At 40.6% G+C, this 22220-nt stretch overlaps 1 protein-coding gene across 1 annotated transcript in view; it reads right to left on the bottom strand.

The window, feature by feature from the left end:
- Window positions 1–22220, bottom strand: part of DCC (DCC netrin 1 receptor) — an 828232-nt gene that overhangs the window by 380041 nt on the left and 425971 nt on the right. The window contains exon 11 of the mRNA XM_065934991.1: window positions 6825–6979. Within this exon, the coding sequence (XP_065791063.1) occupies window positions 6825–6979 (155 nt within the window). The remainder of the gene's footprint in view (window positions 1–6824; window positions 6980–22220) is intronic.

Below are 22220 nucleotides of genomic sequence, written 5' to 3'. Positions count from 1 at the left end.
CCTTGAGAACCCCATGAACAGTATGAGAAGGCAAAATGATAGGATACTGAAAGAGGAACTCCCCAGGTTGGTAGGTGCCCAATATTCTACTGGAGATCAGTGGAGAAATAACTCCAGAAAGAAGGAAGGGATGGAACCAAAGCAAAAACAATACCCAGTTGTGGATGGGACTGGTGATAGAAGCAAGGTCCGATGCTGCAAAGAGCAATATTGCATAGGAACCTGGAATGTTAGGTCCATGAATCAAGGCAAATTGGAAGTGGTCAAATAGGAGATGGCAAGAGTGGACGTCGACATTCTAGGAATCAGTGAACTAAAATGGACTGGAATGGGTGAATTTAACTCAGATGACCATTATATCCACTACTGTGGGCAGGAATCCCTTAGAAGAAATGGAGTAGCCATCATGGTCAACAAGAGAGTCCAAAATGCACATACCCTAGTGTGCAGCAAACCCATTAACAGGAGGGAAAGGGGGAGGACACGACTTTTGAAAGAATGACATAGCGCAAGGACACAACATAAACCAGTTAGAATCAAATGGGACCAAGATGGCAGACAAGATCAGATCGTGATCCTCAAATCAGCAAGTGAAAAGACACACCCAGAGGTGCCATGACAGTTCCAAGGCTGTAAAAAGACCAAGGGGTGGGCGGTGGACCAAATCCGGGAAATTTCCACCCCTTCCGAAAAACAGTCAGAATAGCCCTCCCACTCATTAGCATATGAAATTATCCAGCCTATAAAAACTAAGCAGGCGACATTTTGCGGCCACACTCGCCCTCTGCGACGGCTCACACTCTCTCTGTGGCGTGTGCTTCTCTGAATCCGAATAAACCCACTTCTTAACTGTCAGTTTGTCTCTCCCTGAATTTTTTCTGCAACGAGACATCAAGAACTTGAGCTTTATTAGGCCCTGAGCTTTATTACCACGGGTTTGGCTGGGTTTGAGTCCTAGCCACGTGGGTTCCAGTCCCAAGCAGGTTTTTGGCTGGTTCGAGTCCCAGCCACGTGGGTTCAAGTCCCAATCTGATGTAAACGGTTTCACCACCCTTGAACTGTTGCTGTGAAACTCCTTGTCAAGTCCTCTTGGGTTGGAACACACAGTTTTTCACTGAGGCAGGAGACCACTGGATCCTTCTTTGCCTGGCAAAGCAATAAAGCTATTCTTTTCTACTTCACCAAAAACTCTTATCTCCAAGGTTTGATTTGGCACCTGTGTACAAAGAGGCTGAGCTTTCAGAATAAAGAGGAGGAGTAAATAATATCTCCAACTTATAATCAAGGACAATGAGGTTTCAAGGATTAAGAAACTTGGGATGCCCCTGATTGGCCCAGTTTCAATGCAGGGAGTGCGGGTTCAATCTGAGGTTCAGGCTAAGATCCCACGTGCCTCATGAACAAAAAATCAAAACATGAAACAGAAGCAACAAATTGTAACAAATTCCATAAAGACTAAAAATGATCCACATGACAAAAATATCTTAAGAAAGAAAGATTAAGACAATTCTCCTAAGATATAGGCAGTAATATGTGGAGACATAATATTCAGAGACTTTTCAAGTTCTGTAACAACTATACAAGAAGAGTCTTTTTAGAATAAAAAGAAAAAAAAAAAAAAGACCCAGGGATGGATGAAAAAGGCAAATATATCTATTCCTCTAGATAATATATCCTAAAGTCACTCAATTTGGTGGTTGCTTTCACTCGTCTTTTCAGTGTAAAGAATATAATGGACTAAGAATATTACTTACAACACTTAACTATAAAAGGGTTTTGTGGATAATTGGGTTGTGGTCTAGCAAATAGGCTCCCCACTCTAACTCGAGTCTCCAGACATTATGTGGTCCATTTTAACATCCTTTAAGATTAAACTGCCTTAACAGCATCTTAAGGGACCCCAAATAATAATTCAAAAATCCTCCACATGTGGCATGAAAAGATTAGACAAGTCTTAAGCAGACAGGGACTTAAATCCGGCTGATAATATAGTGGAGAAATTATACGCCATAAAAGCAGAGGGAAGGAGCAAGGAGTTAGCCAAAGGAAGATATAATCAGGAGACACAAACCTTCCTATAAATCAAGCTTTTGTATTCTGGGTGATTATTTCATAAACTGGATCTTGGGCTGGTGATCTCTCTAAATGATTACTGCAGTATGTATGCACTTTTAGAAACAGCTGCTGGCTGATTCATATTTCAGACGTATTTTCTATCAGGGTTGATTCCTTGAGAATATGGTTTTCATAATAGAGTTTATATTTTCAAATAATATGAAAAACTTGAAATTCAATTTGTATAAAAGCTATGTCATTTTAGTGTACAATTACTATATCACATTTGGAAAAACCGTGATAAAATGAGCAAGCAATTGCATACCCAGACGGGACCCATTTTCAAAAGATAAGATCATTTTGTCAGGGAGAGAAAAATGAAAACATCCCCCCTGCCTCTGCCTCTAGATTCTGAAATTCTAACCAAGTAATAAACTCAGCCTTTGAACTTTCTCTAAAAACATAGAGAGATGAGCTTATAAGAAGCTAAGAGAGAAGAGAAAGAGGAGGAAAAAGACAGGGGAGGAAGGGGTGGGAGAGAAGAAACAGCACAGGAGGGGAGGGAAGGGGGCAACGAAGACAGGATCTCTAGGATGCCGGCTCTTGCTCAGAAATCGGTGTTTTATTGAACAGGCTTAGGGAAGATGAAGTGCTCCTTACCCTAGAAATAATTTTAAATTACCTAAGTGGCATTTTTGTGTTAACATAGAAGATAAAATACACATGCCCTACCTATTAATCATGATAACATTATTTATTTATCCTAATATCTGTAATAAAGGCAGCGAGTGAGCACCACAAGACTCTTAATCTAAATGAATTGAAGGAGGTGGCTGTTTTGCATATGTAAAAAGCTATTCTAAAAGTACTGTGTATCTAGGCTGAACTATTCCTGTCTACCTAGCTACTCAGTAAGAGATTAATATCCAAGAAAAGTTCTCAATGAAACACAATCAGGTCACCCTCCAATAAACAATGGAAAGGAAATAATTCCTTTCCTTTCCTGCAAAGGAAATAATTCTTACTCCATACAGTGCTAAGAAGAGAGGTGATTTAGTAAAACAATTGCTGTCATTAAAGGCCAAAATATGGTTAGCATTCTAAGGCCACTATCACTGCCCTTAGTGGAAAAATTAAGACACTTTCATGTGTCAAAAACAGGATAATTTTCCACTTTCATTTTCTGGAGGAAATATAACTTGCATGTGATGATAATACCAATAAGCAACAGATTTTATTCATTCAGGTTTTTAATTTTATTTTATGCCTTATTATCGTTTATGCTAAATTTTAAGTAAATGCTTACAGAGACCAGGGCCCCGTGTGGTTTTCTATAAAGTTCTCAGACTAGTTTCTGAATGAGGAACAATGGATGATATATAAAGGATCAAGGTGGCTGTCTCTGTAATAAAGCACTTATTTGAGGAGGCAGGGACAATATGATTTAGGCATAAAAATCACCTAGATAGTACGTGAAACCAAGCAGGATCCTGTGGGGCTCCTGGACATGGAGGACACAGAAGCCTTCCCATCATTTCCATTCCACCCCCCACCACCACCCCCCGCCCCGTTCCCTGTAGGGAACAGATCCCCACCTCCCTGACCTCCCTGGAGTTCCAAAAAGCAGATTCGAACAGTTGCTAATCCAGGAAGGAAAGGGATGCAAAGACAAGGAAGAAAGGGCTAAGAAACGACAGTGCATCTTTGGGGCAGGGGCCTGACTCTGCCTCAGGGGCTACATGCAACAATGCCTTTAAGTCCTTTACGGAATGGACTTAGTGGGTTAATGAAACCCAGCAAATGGAAGATGTCAGCATTCTTCATACGGGCGAAGACCACTCGCGAGTGCATGTGTGCTAAGTCACTTCAGTCGTGTCTAACTCTTTGCGACCCCGTGGACTGTAGCCCACCAAGCTCCTCTGTCCACGGGGTTCTCCAGGCAAGAATGCTGGAGTGGGCTGCCATGCCCTCCTGCAGGGGATCTTCCTGACCCAGAGATCAAACCGGCATCTCCTGCATTGGCAGGTGAGTTCTTTACCAATAGCACCATGAGGGAAGCCCGAAGACCACTTGAGGCCAGGCTAAAGGAACCAGCTCATCAAGATTATATCAAGAGAAGAGAAAAGGAATGCATGCACCTACACTTTTGAACATAAAGCTCCTCAGCAAACTCTTCTGGGTGGGGACACACAGTTTTTGAGGTCAGGAGCCCACTGTGCCCCACTTTGACTGGCAAAGCAATAAAACTATTCTTTTCTAATTCACCAAAAACTCTGTCTCCAAGATTCAGTTTGGCACCGCACACAGAGGCTGAGCATACGCCGTAGGCCATTACAGGTAAGGGGCTCATAAGCAAATCTGCGATTCAGATTTTTAATACTTCATTAACAAATTCTTACAGGTTTCCTTATCTATTTTATTATTTTTATATACTTAAAACATTTGCTTCCTCAAGAAGCTTCTTAGAGCTTTAAGTGCTATTACTTCATTACATAGGTATGCTTTCTTAATGTGTCTCACACATTAATATACTTGTCAGCTGAATTATGTCATTGCTTGTGCTTTATAAAAGTTAATGCCATATGTGTCATACAAATAATCACAGGCTGATTTTTTTATTATTAATCATACCAAAAACATTGTATCATGAGTACTTTTTTTTTTTTTTTTTTATGAAATGAGGTATTGCTATTAGTTAGTTTCCAAGTGGAAGACTTTCTTATCTCTTGACTTGGAAAGGTTGGCCTTTAAAAAAAAATTCTGGAAATTGATTTTCAAGTTGGGTACTTAGGAAAAATGGTATTGATAGAAGAAAAATAGCATTGCTCAGTCTTAGAAATGAGGCTGACTGTAGAATTTTTATCAGCAATGTAATGTAATCACAGCCAGTCAGCCCAGAAAAGTACACAAAAACAATCCCAGGGATAATAGTTGGATTAGGAAGCAAAGGATTCAGACAATCCATAGAAATTGGATCTTCTGAAAATGAACATGCTTTTAAAGTTTAAGTTCTACCATAAGAAAACTGAACAAGATCTTTTTAGAGAATTTTTATGGGTTTTTCAACTTTCAGTCTGTATACACAACATGGCATATACCATTTAAACATATATATATATATGATATAGACCTAATTTGTTTTTATTCTGGTTTATTGATTAAAAATACAAAATATTTATAAAAGTCATTGATTATCTCTCTATATATACGCATATATACATATGTGAGTGTGTGTGTGTATGATCTATAAAAAGAAAGTCAATGAGAAAATTGATGACTCAAATTATATGTGACCATTAACACTATGAAGTGGAAATCAGCATTATCTAGTGATTTAAACCCAAAGAGCAACAAAACCTTCTTTAGAAGAGAAACCTGAAGCAGGACCACCTTTGCTGGCACATGACTCTGGAGGGTCCCCCGCACAGCATGGATCAATGTGCTACTGTAGCTTCTGGATCCTGCAAACAATTTGGCTGGTGCTGCTTGGGTGCCTGCATTTTCTATACATGACCTGAAATCTGCACATTGTTATGCCTTTAAAGATGCCGTGTGAGGTTTTATTTCTGTGATGCAAATCTCTCTCAGACTTGTAAAGCTTAGTCTTCTCCTCACCCCCAACAAATACTTTATTCTAATCTGTTCTCATCTGGTCTTTTGAAGTCTGAGCCACATGAAAAAAGGAATGGAGATTCTGCACAGAGTAGCGCTTGGTACCAGCACCCAGACCACCTCTCAGAGAGCCTGTGGTTGCTCTTCTTTAACTTGCTGATTTCAAATCCCTAACACGTGACCTAATCCAAAGATTATTTTCTCTTATTTGCCAATTAAAATATTTTCTACTTCATGTTCTTCCAAAAGCATGTGAGGTGATTTTGAAGTTAGATATAGTTTTAAATAAAATGATGGGGAATACAAATAAAACAGCATCATTTAAAAAAGAAAACAGGAGTAGATGAAACTAGGTGTTTAAATAATGTACTTTGTTACAAGTAGTCATTTAGTTCATTTAATGGTTAATTACAATTTTTTAAAACCTCTTAACAAAATAAAGTTGGCAAACTACTCATTGGCAATCAGTCTTTCCAAATAACGTTAGAAATTTAGTAGCAAATTCAAAATGTTGTAAGAAATACAGAAATCTCTTTCAAAAGTGTAGTTTGGGGGCTGTTTGTGCCATGATAAAAGTAGAAATCACTAAATTATAATTGGGTCAGAGAACATTTAGCAGCATTATTTTGTTTGTGGAGCTTAATATAGTGATTTACATTATAGGATAGTGAGATTGCCCAGTAGAAATGATTGATTTTTTGAATCTGGGTTTGCTTTTGGAAGCTTCTGGAGGGCATTCAGTGAATGAGCAAGTTCCTGAGTTGAACCTATACCATTGTTCTTTTTCTCTGATGTAATACTTTTCATACACAAACTCGGAAAAATCTGAAAAAAATCAGTGCAGGAGGCTGAACCCCAATGCTGATGATGAAGTACTGGCAGGGGGAGTCACTCACTCACTCCAGAGTGGATATGTAGACCGGATGGATGGATCAGGCCTCCACAGTTGTTAATTTGTTGCTCTGCAGACCAGGCCAAAGTGAGGAGGCCATTTTGTTAAAAAGTTATCTTATCTTCAAAAGTCTTCAGGGTAAATGTGTTGCTCCAGAAATCTTCCTTGTATTTTGTCACTTTAGTAAACTACTATGAACGGGTTCAAAGATAGCACCAACGAAAATGAGCACTCCCTAACTTGGCCCTCCCCGTCTCATACTCACGCTCAGGCTGGGTGGCCACCTTGATGGGCTGAGAGCTCTCCCCGGGCCCCCACTGGTTGTAGGCCACGACTCGGAAGGTGTACATGGCTTCTGGCTTCAGGTTTCCCACGGTAAACTGGAGCGACGCGGGCTGTGACGTGTTCACTGCTCGTTCCCTAGGAAATGAAAGCCACAGGAAAAGATGATTCCCACGTGAATACTTTGAGTCACAACCTTTACTTAACAAGGAGAGCGGAAACGTGGATCCAAAGGTTCTTTCCTCACTTCCTGTTGACCCTGCACATAAGGCAAGATCTCAGAGGCTCACTCTGGGATGCAAGCGGACTGGCAGGGCCTACAAATAAATATTGCAGGATTTCTGGGGAGTCCAAGTTCATGCCATTCCCATGAACCTTGTGTACTAAAGTCTTTCCCCTTGACACTTTACCATTTAGCATCAAAACTCATAACAAAGAGCTAGTAAAATAAGACTGAACATCTGGAATGCAGGCAGGAAGATGCATTTTGCAAACACTGAGCTAATGATAGAAATTAGGATTTCGATTATTCCACAAGTCAGTCTTTGTCAGTACTGCCAACCAATGCGTTTATTTTCTTTCATTATAAGACAGGGAAAAGCAGATGTTAAATGTTGATGTGTACAGAGATTGAAGTCCTGTGGTTATGTCAAGCGAAGTTAGCAAAAGGAAGTAGACTCCCTCCTGGGTGAGGAGGAAGTACAACATCTTCTTGCCTTTTCTTCAAGCCACTGCTATATGTATCCCGTTCATTTTCCAATTAAAACCTTCCTTAGTGTGTGTGCTTACGCTATGTCACTTCAGTTGTGTCCGACACTTCGTGACTCTATGGACTGTAGCCTGCCAGGCTTCTCGGTCCACAGGATTTTCCAGGCAAGAATATGGAGTGGATTGTCATGCCCTCCTCCAGGGGATCTTCCTTAGTGGTTTCAAACAAATGAATTAATATGCTGATCATGGTGGGATTTATAGTACATATTAAGAGGAGACAAATTCTATGAATATAGATCCTAACACATTAGAAATGAGAACCTCTAAAGTATGCTTTAAGGGCATACATGATTCTATATATTTATATCCTCACAGGTCTTGTGTAATTGAATGTGAAGAAAGAGTTCCTTCTAAGCCACTCAACTGTTTCTTAAAGTTTCTATTTCTAGATGATACCTCTTGCATCTCAGTGGAATTATATGTTCATTTCAATTTTACAAGTTTTATTTTGTTTTGGGGAGATATTTCAAGTGAAATCTGTTTTTCTGACAGGGCAAATTAAGTTTCCAAAGGGAAAAGTGAAAGCAAAATTCTAAGGGCACGAATGGTGATCCTTGGGTATATAGACACTCTTAATTTCCCTGATATGACTGAGACTGGCTGGCTCCTCCTCAAAACTCATTTCTCCTTCTCCAGGCACTGGATCTTACGTCCTGGCCCCCGTGAAGCCTAGACGAACCCATGGGACTGGGTTTAACCCATGAGTGTGAGTGCACACATTCATGCTGATTGCAGGCCTGGCAAGAGAAACCACACAGCATCAGGCAGACTTTGGAACCCATGCACTGATGATGTGCGCTCAGTCGTTCAGTTGAGTCCAACTCTGTGACCCCATGAGCTATAGCCTGCCAGGCTCCTCTGTCCATGGGATTTCCCAGGCAAGAATATGGGAGTGGGTTGTCATCTCCTACTCCAGCGTATTGTCCCAACCCAGGGATCAAATCTGTCTCTTGTATCTCTTGCATTGGAAGGCAGATTCTTTACCACTGAGCCACTTGGGAAACCCCACATCATGAAGGAGGTGTCCAAATTCTGCAAGAATTCTGGAATGGACCTGGGAGAAGAACTGCCTGTTAATCAGGAACATTGCTTTTCTACTTTATAGAGTCAGAGAGACTTGAGCCATTATAAGCTTTAGGGTTTCAACGTTATAGCAGTTAGCATGAATTTATCTAGTACTGCTCGTAATTAAAATATGAAGCCTAGGTGTTTACCGGGGGCAAGGAGGAGGTAGGAATGTGATGTTAGTATTTAATGAGTACAGAGTTTCAGTTGGGCATTCTGGAGATAGAGGGTGGGGAGAGCTGTCCACAAGGTAAATGCACTTAATGCCATAGAACTCTGCACTTCAAAATGGTTAGAATTCTAAGTGCTTTGTTATGCATATTTTATCACAATAAACAAATGAAACCCAGACATCCCATGTGAATCTGGATATAGCCCAGGTTTAGGCATTCCTGTATGAGTACTGTGTTAAGTTGCCAGAAGGTTGAATTATGACATAGTTGGGGAGGGGTATGCTGGGATTCAATAGTGAACTGTAGTTAAGACTAAGAAACATCAGATAATATCCCCATCACACACACCACACTCATCAACTCTACTGAACCATTATTTAGGCCAGTACATTACTTTTTAAAAGAAAATCCTCATAATCAGATTGTACAACTTATGAACATAGAGATTCTTGCATCTTATTTTCTTTCAGTAGAGGAGCTGTTATATGTGTTTCTTCTCTTTTTATATAAATATGATAGGTCTATTATCATTATTTTACAAATGCAAAAGTAAGACTTAGAGAAACAACATTTTTTTTTTTTTTTTTGCAAAGGACTCATAGTCAGTGAATCCCAGTTAAGAGTGAGATCTGGGGCTTCGGTATCATTCAACAATAGGGGAAAACAAGGGGTCTATTTGGATCATGGGCACTTTGGGTATAAGACATGAAATTCTACAAGGAAGAAGGGACACTGGGTGTTCAGAAACCACTGTGAGGATTAGGGTAACTATCACCTGCGGTGAGTCATTTCATGACTCTAGACCTTCAAGCAACATAGTTGTCACTGAAGGTCTGATTTGAATGCCAAACTCCTTGGGTATCTATAAAGAAGGGCAGCTTTCATAGCTGACTTTATTTCGGTAACTACTAAATAATTTATGTGAAATAGCTATGCTCTAGGACGTGCTGGCATAACCCTTTGAAAAGGCATTCTTCAAAGGAAAAAAAGACAAGAATATCTGGGTGTGTCCAGGTAAGAATGTCGAAGATCATATAATAGAAACATCACTCACGTAAAAAAGGGGATGTTGGATTTCATCACAAGGAAGGGAGTTCTAGGTTCCTATAATCTCCAGCAGCTTTCAAAAATATCCCAAATTAGTAAGGGTCATGAAAAAATTATGTTCATTGATATGGAAAACTGATATTTCTTCAATATTATACACAATATGAACAAAGAATCTTTAGAAAATACTTCCATGGTAGTGATCTCAGTCCTTCCTCTAACCAGATACCCTGGATTTACCATTAGTTTCTCCAGTGTGGGCACTTAATGGCTTTAAATACAGATTTAATCTAAACATTTCCAAGTTATGTGCCAATTTTCAGAAATCTGCTTATCCTGTCAGAGCAAGGTCACATCAAGCTAGGTAGACTAGGGAGACGATTCAGGACTTCTAGGTCTTCCCAGATGGTGCAGTGGTAAATAAACTAGCTGCCAATGCAGGAGACCTGGGTCCTCTCCCTGGATTGGGGAGACACCCTGGAGGAGAAAATGGCCACTGACTCCAGTGTTCTTGCCTGGAAAACCCCATGGACAGCAGAGCCTGACAGATTACAGTCCACAGGGTCGCAGAGTCAGACACGACTGAGCGCGCATGCACGCACAAAGGATGCTAAAGCCAAGGGTTGTTTTCTCAGCTTTGTCTTTATCTGAACCTCAGAGTCCTCAAGTGCTAACTGGTGCTATGAAAGCATTTACTCATAGAGTTCCTAGAGATTTCAATGAGATGCTGCATGTAGACCATATAAAGCAGGAGGCATGAGGCTTGGTATTTATGGAGTCTCCCACACGTGGCACTTACTACTGCTGCTATTTCTATTATTATACAAAAATAAAAAGACAACCTCATAGGAAGGAAGTGTGCTTGAGTTCAAGAAGAGGACTTTCCACAATTTGAAGGAAGAAAGTAATAAAAGGTACAATCACAAAAAAAAACATATAAACATTGACATTTTCTGTCAGATTAATTTTGTTTACAGAGATAAGTCAAATCAAAGAAAGCAGTCCAACAGATGTAGAGAATAGACCTGCAGTTGAGAGGAGGAGGGGGAGTGGGGGAGGAATGGATTGGGAGCTCGGAGTCAGCAGACGCAAACTGTTACACGGAGAACGGATAAACAAGGTCCTACTGTAGAGCAGAGGGAACGACATTCAATATTCTGTGATAAACCATAATGGAAAATAAAATAAAAGAGAACATATATATGCATACACACATACACACATGTATGAATAGGAATGCATACATATGAATATATGCATATATTCACATATATATACATATATATTAATCACTTTGCTGTACAGCCGAAATGAACTCAACGTTGTCAATCAACTATTCTTCAATTTTTTTAACGTCGTCAGAACTAGAGGCATTGGACAAGTTTCAATAATGAAAATGGCAATACTCTTTGGAAGGGAAGAGGCTTTGCTGATAGCAATGGAGAAGGAATGGTGTTCCCTGAGTTTCCCAGCATCGTTCCCCAGCCCTGTGGTATCTGGGCTTTGGTGCCAGGTTGCTTTGATGCTTCCTAGGGTCCTATTGGGTGACATCAGAGTGATACCAATGAATTCTAAGAAAATAACATTTACTGCCTGTCACCCTTCACAGATTTGTTCAGTTGCAAAGATTGGCAGGTGGCTTTTGATGACCCCATTTGTTCTTTAACAGCTGAAAGCAAACTTTTGCAAGTTATCTCCCAACAAGGAAATAAAATCTGAATTTGGAAGGACAGTTTGTGACTCATTTTTCTGGTTACATGCTGCTGGTGATGGCCGGCACCTAAAGTAAACTCTCCATAATCTCTGTCTTTAGGCAGTTAGCAACTAGGACTTTATTTTGCTCATTCTAGCCCATGCTCCTCTGTAAATGGGCAGATAAATGCACTAGGTTCTGAAGAACAGAGATGTTAGGAGTTTGCCCAATTCCTGTGTTCAGGGGTACTGCCTGTCGCCACACCAACCTCTCCTGGGAAAGCAGCGGGGGTCCTGGCTGTATCTCCAAGAAGTTTTCGCTGATGACTCTGAAGACATAATTACCCGTCAAACCCACAGAACTCAGTCATGGCCTGTGGTGGCAGATGAACTGTCCAGAACATCATTATTCCACTTGTTTTCCACTTGCCTCTGAGTCAGTGTGGGCAAGTCAAGATTAAGTTGACTCAAGTAGAAAGACCAGAATCCACTCCCGGCATATTCCATCACTGAACAGTCACACAGACTATAAATTATACAGTCTGTCTCCTTCTGCTGGCTGGAAAAGGTGTAGGTAACTTACCTTCTCTGACCTTTACATGGAGACTAATAGGAGTTCGTTAACAAGAAGCACCTCTTTCTTGAAAATTCTGGTTCTCTGGGCTTTGGTTTACCTGGCTGAGGTTTCTTGGAAAATAACTACTATGTTCTAAAAGCATATACTCTGACCCAGTAACAATAATTCTGCTGCTTTGCTGAGATCAGGTTTTTCATCTAAAACCTCCTTATGAGATAGGCTGGGACCTGGGACCCTTTGCTGCAGTGCAGCCATGCTTTTACCACCATACCCCTCTCCTGGAGCAACAAATACAAAGAAACTGTAGGGGACTAGAAATAACTGCATGCATGGGCACTTAGGACAAATTCTGGATAAAACATACAAAGAGACCAAAAAAGATACAAAGAGCCCAAGTGCCACTTCTGAAGAGCCTGGAGCAAAAGCAGGGTACTGGGCATGCCCCCTGCACACACTCCACCTAAGGGATGAGCAAACCCCCTAAGCCACTCCCCTGGCCTGATCCCTGGACACACCTCTACCCTCACCCCTTACAAGGAACAAGTCTCCGCCCCCCTTGGGGAGTCAGCAACCAAGGGAACCTGTGGTTGGTTTTCTCTCCCTGCTGCTGCAGCAGGGTCCCCGGTTAAGCCTTGCCTGAACTTCTTGTCCAGATTCTGATCAATATTTATTGGTTAAGAAGGCCAAGAACCCTTGTCGGTCACACTTAAATGTTGATACATATTAATTCAGGGAGTCACGCATGGTGGCATGGAATGTACCCTTGAGCAGCATGCATTGATCCCTAACTCTGGTTAGACTGTATATTCCTGGGCCTGGAACTGACTCCTGATCCGGTTCCTATTTACCATGCGTTGCATTATAATAGCTTTCCTAGTTCTTTGTCGTTGGTCTTCCCAGTTCTGTCTTCTGTTGACAGAAACACTCTTCTAACATACATAGTCTGCCAACTCCATGCCCAAAACGCCATGCTGACTGCCATTCTACGGTTAATGCAATATCCACTTCTTGGGACAAGATTCAAAGACCGTTAAGACATGGCCCAACCCTTCTCAGAACCATCTGTAAACGGGTCACTCTGCCCCACAGCACCCTGTCCATCCCTGTGCTTGTCACTCTGACTTTCATCAATTTTGTTTAATTTTGATTATCCTGGAGTTACCTTCTTCTGACTCACTTCCTTCTCGGTTTGGCAGAAACTCATCCATTCTTCAACTCTAACTCAAACAAATTCTGGCTAGGGCTTTCCTACCATTATGTCCTCTGATTCAAGCAGCATAAAATACCATCTCCTTCGTGCTTCTGTCGCTTTTGGTTTACACGTCTACTGCAGCCCGTATCGCACTGTGTTGACAGACATGTCAGTCTCTCTGAGTTAACTGTGAATTGTTTCAGAAGAGAAGTCATATTCCATTCATATCCTATTGACACTCAGCCGGTATAGACTCACGACAGATCAAGAATGCCTATGCTACACGGGAGCTACCTAGATGTCCACTGACAGGTGAATGGATACAGACGTTGTGGTACATATATGTGATGGAATACTACTCAGCCATGAAAAGAAAGGAATTTGAGTCAGTTCTAGTGAGGTGGATGAGCCTAGAGCCTGTTAACACAGAGTGAAGTAAGTCAGAAAGAAAAAAATACCATCTGTTAACACACATATATGGACTCCACAGAAACAGTACTGATGTGCATTTGCAGAGCAGGAATAGAGATACAGGCACAGAGGACAGACTTGGAGATGCAGCCGGGGAAGGAGAGGGGGGTACTGGGAGGGCAGTATTGAAAGGTATATATTACCATATGCAAGACAGATAGCTAGTAGGAGGGTGCCGTCTAACACAGGGGGCTCCACCTGGAGCGCCGTGACAGCTGAGAGGGGTGGGAGCTCAAGAGGGAGGGGGCGTACGTATCCCTCGGGCTGATTCACGTTGCTGTATGGCAGAAATTAACGCAACATTGCAAAGCAATTATCCCCTAACTAAAAATCAAAAACAATGATAATAATGCCTATGCTGCTGGTGCTCATTTTTAAATGAAAGCATAAATAAAAGTAAAATTTTTTAATAGAATAATTCTATGACATCTTCACAGAGTGTGATCTCCGAAACGTTTCCTTCCAACTTTGGGTGGCTTTTAGATGCCACTTCACTTTCCTAGGTTTCTTTCTCACAATTTGAAAAGAGTGAGCTCTCCTCAAAGAAGGTTTATTAAAAAATCTATCATTCTTTATCAGGAATAGAAAATTACCTCTGTGTGTGTGTTTATTAGCTGAATTCAGCACTGCTGTATTTATGTTTCAGAAGTAAACACAGTTTAAAGATTAAGGTGGTATCATTTCTTAGAGGATCATTTGAATCAGTCTGCAGCGTACATCTTAAGTTAAACATATATCCTCTTGTCTAAGTATAGCAGGGTGTTAACATGCAGTCACAGCTGTGAGCTGAGCAACAAATCCTGTCTTGATGTATCAAATGCCTAATTAATTGCTTTAAAAAGGAAGAGTTCTTTTGTTTCTTTAGGTAGGTATACTCCTAAGTATTTTATTCTTTTTGTTGCAATGGTGAATGGTATTGTTTCCTTAATTTCTCTTTCTGTACACAGAAAACTATAAAACACTGATGAAAGAAATCAAAGAGGACACAAACAGATGGAGAAACATACCGTGTTCATGGATTGGAAGAATCAATATTGTCAAAATGGCTATTCTACCCAAAGTAATCTATAGATTCAATGCAATCCCTATCAAGCTACCAACGGTATTTTTCACAGAACTAGAACAAATAATTTCACAATTTGTATGGAAATACAGAAAACCATGAATAGCCAAAGTAATCTTGAGAAAGAAGAATGGAACTGGAGGAATCAACCTGCCTGACTTCAAACTCTACTACAAAGCCACAGTCATCAAGACAGTATGGTACTGGCACAAAGACAGAAATATAGATCAATGGAACAGAATAGAAAGCCCAGAGAAAAATCCATGAACCTATGGACACCTTATCTTTGACAAAGGAGGCAAGGATATACAATGGAAAAAAGACAACCTCTTTAACAAGTGGTGCTGGGAAAACTGGTCAACCACTTGTAAAAGAATGAAACTAGAACACTTTCTAACACCATACACAAAAATAAACTCAAAATGGATTAAAGATCTAAATGTAAGACCAGAAACTATAAAACTCCTAGAGGAGAACATAGGCAAAACACTCTCCGACATAAATCTCAGTGGGGTCCTCTATGACCCACCTCCCAGAATATTGGAAATAAAAGCAAAACTAAACAAATGGGACCTAATGAAACTTAAAAGCTTCTGCACTACAAAGGAAACTATAAGTAAGGTGAAAAGACAGCCCTCAGATTGGGAGAAAATAATAGCAAATGAAGAAACAGACAAAGGATTAATCTCAAAAATATACAAGCAACTCCTGAAGCTCAATTCCAGAAAAATAAATGACCCAATCAAAAAATGGGCCAAAGAACTAAACAGACATTTCTCCAAAGAAGACATACAGATGGCTAACAAACACATGAAAAGATGCTCAACATCACTCATTATTAGAGAAATGCAAATCAAAACCACAATGAGGTACCACTACACGCCAGTCAGGATGGCTGCTATCCAAAAGTCTACAAGCCATAAATGCTGGAGAGGGTGTGGAGAAAAGGGAACCCTCTTACACTGTTGGTGGGAATGCAAACTAGTACAGCCACTATGGAAAACAGTGTGGAGATTTCTTAAAAAACTGGAAATAGAACTGCCATATGACCCAGCAATACCACTTCTGGGCATACACACTGAAGAAGCCAGATCTGAAAGAGACACGTGCACCCCAATGTTCATCGCAGCACTGTTTATAATAGCCAGGACATGGAAGCAACCTAGATGCCCATCAGCAGATGAATGGATAAGGAAGCTGTGGTACATATACACCATGGAATATTACTCAGCCGTTAAAAAGAATTCATTTGAATCAGTTCTAATGAGATGGACAAAACTGGAGCCCATTATACAGAGTGAAGTAAGCCAGAAAGATAAAGAACATTACAGCATACTAACACATATATATGGGATTTAAAGAGATGGTAATGATAACCCAATATGCAAAACAGAAAAAGAGACATAGAAGTACAGAACAGACTTTTGAACTCTGTGGGAGAAGGTGAGGGTGGGATGTTTCAAAAGAACAGCATGTATATTATCTATGGTGAAACAGATCACTAGCCCGGGTGAGATGCATGAGACGAGTGCTCGGGCCTGGTGCACTGGGAGGACCCAGAGGAGTCGGGTGGAGGGTGGGGTGGGGTGGGAGGGGTGATCGGGATGGGGAATACATATAACTCTATGGCTGATTCGTGTTAATGTATGACAAAACCCACTGAAATGTTGTGAAGTAATTGGCCTCCAACTAATAAAATTAAAAAAAAAAAAAAAAAAAAGTCATTCCCAAAAAAAAAAAAAAAAAAAGGAAGAGTTCTATTAATACTCCTTCTTCAGGAAGGACCTATGGTATTTTTAATGGAGTGATTTTTAACATCTTTTGATCCATTCTACTTTGATTTTTATTTCTTTAACAAAAGCAGCAAGGGTGCAATGGTGGAAAGATTTCAATTGGAAATAAGCTATTTACTGAAATAGGGCTCCAAGTGAGAGCAGCAACCACCACCCAAGGGCCACCCTTTCTCACCCCCAGAAGCAGAGGCTCTGGAATCAGTGTTATCTTGAAGGGAAAGTAGGTTCAGAGGTGACCCACCCCTAGACAAAGCATAATGGGGGGATGGAAGTCATCTTCTTGGTCAGAGTTATTTTCACTAAATTTTGATTAAAATTTCTGTTTTTACTTGAATTGTTTAAATACACACACACACACACACACACACACACACACATTCCGAGGAACAGGCTTAAAAATTTTTTGTCTCAACATAATTTGTTTCAGCATCTAGCACACATCCAAAACACTAATTACATGACCAATAACGACTGCAACAACAAATACAACCACTGTTTTTTCATAGAAAAGGAAAAGTTCTGGATTCAAATGATTTATTTTGTTTAGTAGTTCCAGCCAATGCCCTCAGAATAAATATGACTCAGCTCTGGGTCTTGTCCCCATCCTGTGATTTGGGGACGGCTGGTCTACCCTTCTCTAACTGCTACAATCATCTTCACGCTGACAAATTCCTGATCAATATCTCCAACCCAAACCTCTCTTCTGAGCTCCAGCTTTCTATTTTCGAGGAGGATCCTGCTTGACATTCCAACTTGAATATTGAAAAGTATATCAAACATAGCATGTCTGAGTGTGACTTCCTGATCTTCATTCTCAAACTTGGATTGTTCCACCATCCTCATTTCAGCAACTTGTCTCACCATAAGCTGAATCCTAGGAATCATCCTTGAAAAAGCCTCTGTCTCACAATTATTGTCCAATCTTTCACCCTGTCCTGTCCATTCTGCTTCCCGAATACTACTAGAAACCTTCCCCACTGCTCCATCTTCACGGATACACCTTAGTCCCGCCTACCTACCTAACACAACTGAACTGTTTCTGAGAGACTATACCCTCCTCTGCTACTTCCAGGACAATTTTGGACACATGGTCAACTCACAGGTGAAGCATGGGTCATTCATTGACATGGGAAATCTGACATGTTTTATATTTCAATATACATCACAGGAAAAATTAAATCTCTATTGTCTCATTTAGTGATCTAGAACACTTTAGAATGGACAGGGTTTTACACTTTGCAGAGAAGCAGAGCGGCAGAAAGCCTGACTTAGCTTGAAGGTGGAGCTTTGGATTCTGAGTCTTTGTATCACATGCTGTCTTTGCATCACAACACACTCCCTTCATAACAAGCTTCATCAACTGCAGGATCCTCAACTCTGAGGGGCAGGGAAAGAATATGTAAACACTGTGTTGAAAATGTAACGCACAATGCATTCTAAAATGAATTCTCCACACCAGTCATGGAAAGCTGGTCTCCAATCCCGAGCAGTGAGCAGAGGTTTCCTGAAGTGGCATAAAGCCATGGAAAGCAAACAGCTGCAAGGTGGAAGCCCCCACCCAGTGTTTGTTCTGCCACAAAATAGGGGTGTGACCTTGAGCAACTCAGGGGCTGTCTTGGAACCTTTTCTGCTTCATTTGCAAAAAGAAGATACAGCCCCTTATCTGCCAAACTCACAGGGTTTCTGTGAGGATTAAACTGAATGATATTCAGTAAAGTGTTTTAATTCTCTCATCTGAACTCACACAGTCCTTTTAGGAAGTATCTTTTACTTTGTGTGGTACAGTAAAGAGATCACTGGACTAGAAACTTGCATTTAAATCCTTGCTTATAATATTTCCTAGTTGTATAGCATCTTAGGTGAGGCTTTGTCAGGTCAGTTCAGTCACTCAGTCATGTCCAGTTCTTTGCAACCCCATGGACTGCAGCACGCCAGGCTTTTCTGTCCATCACCAACTCCTGGAGCTTGCTCACACTCATATCCATTGAGTCGGTGATGCCATCCAACCATCTCATCATCTGTCATCCCCTTCTCCTCCCAACTTTAAGCTTTTCCAGCATCAGGGTCTCTTCCAATGAGTCAGTTCTTTGCATCAGGTGGCTAAAGTATTGGAGCTTCAGCATCAGTGCTTCCAATGAATATTCAGGACTGATTTCCTTCAGGATGGACTGGTTGTATCTTGCAGTTCAAGGGACTCTTAAGACACTTCTCCAACACCACAGTTCAAAAGCATGAATTCTTTGGCATTCAGCTTTCTTTTTTTTTTTGTATGTGTGTAATACAGTTTTATTAAAGTATAAAGGAGATAGAGAAACTGTCTGACATAGGCATCAGAAGGGGGTAGAAAGAGTACCCACTTGCTAGTGTTAGCAAGGGAGTTATATACTCTCCAATGAATCCAAAGAATGTCTGGAGGTTGTAAAGCCCTCACTAGACCTATAATCAAATTCTCACATCCATATATGACCACTGGAAAAACCATAGCTTTGACTAGATGGAACTTTATAGGCAAAGTAATGTCTCTGATTCTTAATATGCTCTCTAGGTTGGTCATAGCATTTCTTCCAAGGAGCAAGTGTCTTTTAATTCCATGGCTGCAGTCACTATCTGCAGTGATTTTGGAGCCCAAGAAAATAAAGCCTCTCACTGTTTCCACTGTTTCCCCATCTATTTGCCATGAAGTGATGGGACCAGATGCCATGATCTTAGTTTTTTGAATGTTGAGTTTTAAGTCAGCTTCTTCACTCTCCTCTTTCCCTTTCATCAAGAGGCTCTTTAGTTCTTCATTTTCTGCCATAAGGGTGGTGTCACCTGCATATTTGAGGTTATTGATATTTCTCCCGGCAATCTTGATTCCGGCTTGTGCTTCATCCAGCTCAGCATTTCACATGATGTACTCTGCATATAAGCTAAATAGGCAGGGTGACAATAAACAGCCTTGATGTACTCCTTTCCTGATTTGGAACCAGTCTGTTTTTCCATATCCATTTCTCACTGTGGCTTCTTGACCTCCATACAGATTTCTCAGGAGGCAGGTTAGGTGGTCTGGTATTCCCATCTCTTTAAGAATTTTCCAAAAAAAAAAAAAAAAAAAAAAAAAAAGAATTTTCCACAGTTGGTGGTGCTCCACACAAAGACTTTGGCATAGTCATCAAACAGAAGTAGATGTTTTTCTGGAACTCTCTTGCTTTTTCGATGATCCAATGGATGTTGGCAATTTGATCTCTGGTTCCTCTGCCTTTTCTAAATCCAGCTTGAACATCTGGAAGTTCTCAATTCACGTACTGTTGAAGCCTGGCTTGGAGGATTTTGAGTATTACTTTACTAGAATACGAGATGAGGGCAACTGTGTGGTAGTTTGAGCATTCTTTGGCATTGCCCTTCTTTGAGATTGGAATAAAACCTGACCTTTTCCAATCCTGTGGCCACTGCTGGGTTGTCCAAATTTGCTGGCATATTGAGTGCAGCACTTTCATGGCATCATCTTTTAGGTTTTGAAATAGCTGAACTGGAATTCCATCACCTCCACTAGCTTGGTTCTTAGTGATGTTTCTTAAGACCCATTTGACTTTGCATTCCAGGATGCCTGGCTCTAGGTGAGTGATCACACCATGGTGGTTATCTGGGTCATTAAGGTCTTTTTTGTATAGTTCTTCTGTGTATTTTGATGCTTTGCAGACTTTCTGAATTGAGTCAGGCAAATTCATTTGTAAAACAGAGATTATCATACCAGCCTTATCTGAGAATCAAATGTGCTAACATTTGTGAAAGTGATAAACTTCTCTCTAAACAAGAATTGGGAAATGTCTTTATTTCATTGACTTTCACTTCCAACCCACATGAATCCATCCCATGGATCCATCTGTTCCAGGCAATGACCAAGTGTTTTAGGCACTTTCTCAACCCTGTTTAATACTCATCACTACCTTACATGTCAGGCACTATTATTAATTCACAGGAGGAAATGAAGGTACCAGTAACTGGCCCAAGGCCACATGGCTAGTTCAATTCTGAGCCAGAACTGAAGCCCAGGAAGTTCAATTTCACAGCCTCAAAGCCTTAGCCTTGTGAATACACTGAGTCACACTCCATATGTAATTTTAGCTTGCTGAATGGAAGGTATAATGTTCTATATACATATAAAAATTTGCTACTGTGCTTTACATAGCAAATAAAGGATGCAAATCAGCCTCAACATTAATTCAGAGAATTATCAGAAAGAAGCCTGTCGAAGAAATCCATATCCTAATTCTGAAAATATCAAGGTTTGATTCTCTTCCAGATTAATCCACTAACTGCTGAGAACGAGCAGATGTAGAGTTTGAGAACACCCGCTCCGGAGGCAGGCCTGTGTTCAATCTTGGTTCGACCACTTGGCAGTTGTATAGCAGAGGTATACACCTCTTTAAGCCTCGTCTGGATGTTTTGCTGTAAGGATGAAACATGATAATTTATGGACGATGCCTGGTCCCTGGTACCAGAGAATAGTAAATAAATGCCTGCTCTCAGTATCTCAGTGTGGATGCTTACTCTGTGGTCTTAGGGATGCAACTGATCCCTCCCTTGGGCATCAGCTGCTAGATGTTCAAGTAGCAGGAAGTTGGACTCTGATCCCAAAGATCATTCTCCATTCTAAAGATTTTTAGGTAGTAGGGAGAGACAGCTGGATGTCTGTGAAGCAAATATATCTCTGTGAATTCTGGCTTTCAGGTTCTAGAATTTATGTTGTCCTCTGACTTATGCAATGAAAGCTCCTGAGGGGCTGAATAAAAAATGTTAACCATGGCACTTGCATTATTGACACCATTAACCAGTCAGACAGATTAATGATAATCTGAGCTAGAGTAATTTGCCTGACAAAGCCATCGCAAATCTGAGGCGAATGTTAAATCCACTACCTTTTAAAAAGCTGTTGTGTTAAGGGGCTAAATAAACCCGTATGGGCAAATAAGCATCCCAGCTAATCGCTCAGAGACACACGGCTCATGGTTGTTCTAGTTGAGAGCCAGAAAGGAGAAAATGAACCAAGATAGCTGAATCAAGTTTCAAAATCAACTTTTTGTTTCTCAATTTAAGAAGTTTCCATTGAATTGCAGTCAGCGTTTTCATCTTCTCAGTAACATAGTTTGCTTTATTGGTTGAGGAAAAATCTATTAAGAATATCACATCTGCCTCTCCACCACTTTTGTCTTATCAGTTCCGATCAGTAAACATCTGCAGAAGTCAGGAAACTAGACACTTGGATACGGAATTATAAATAAGATCCTGTCTCAATCACTGGGGAGAGAAATAGACAAATAGGCAAACAAACATAAAACCAGATACAAGGTGCCAAATACTTCCCATAGTCACACAACCAAAGTGGAAGGGGCAGATAAAGGAGAAGTTGATGACCTCTGACCTATAGGACCCTGGAGAGTTTCACACGGTGACTGACATTTCGATTGGAACTTCAATTCAACAACTACCATGTGACCTTTTACTCTCAGTGAGGCATTGCTCTGGGTGCTGAGAATAGCTCAATGAATAAAGTGA

Source organism: Muntiacus reevesi, chromosome 4 (genome assembly GCF_963930625.1).
Source record: "Muntiacus reevesi chromosome 4, mMunRee1.1, whole genome shotgun sequence".
Classification (NCBI taxonomy): domain Eukaryota; kingdom Metazoa; phylum Chordata; class Mammalia; order Artiodactyla; family Cervidae; genus Muntiacus; species Muntiacus reevesi.
The sequence above is the reverse complement of the archived record's forward strand: the minus strand, read 5'-3'. Positions and strand labels throughout refer to the sequence as shown.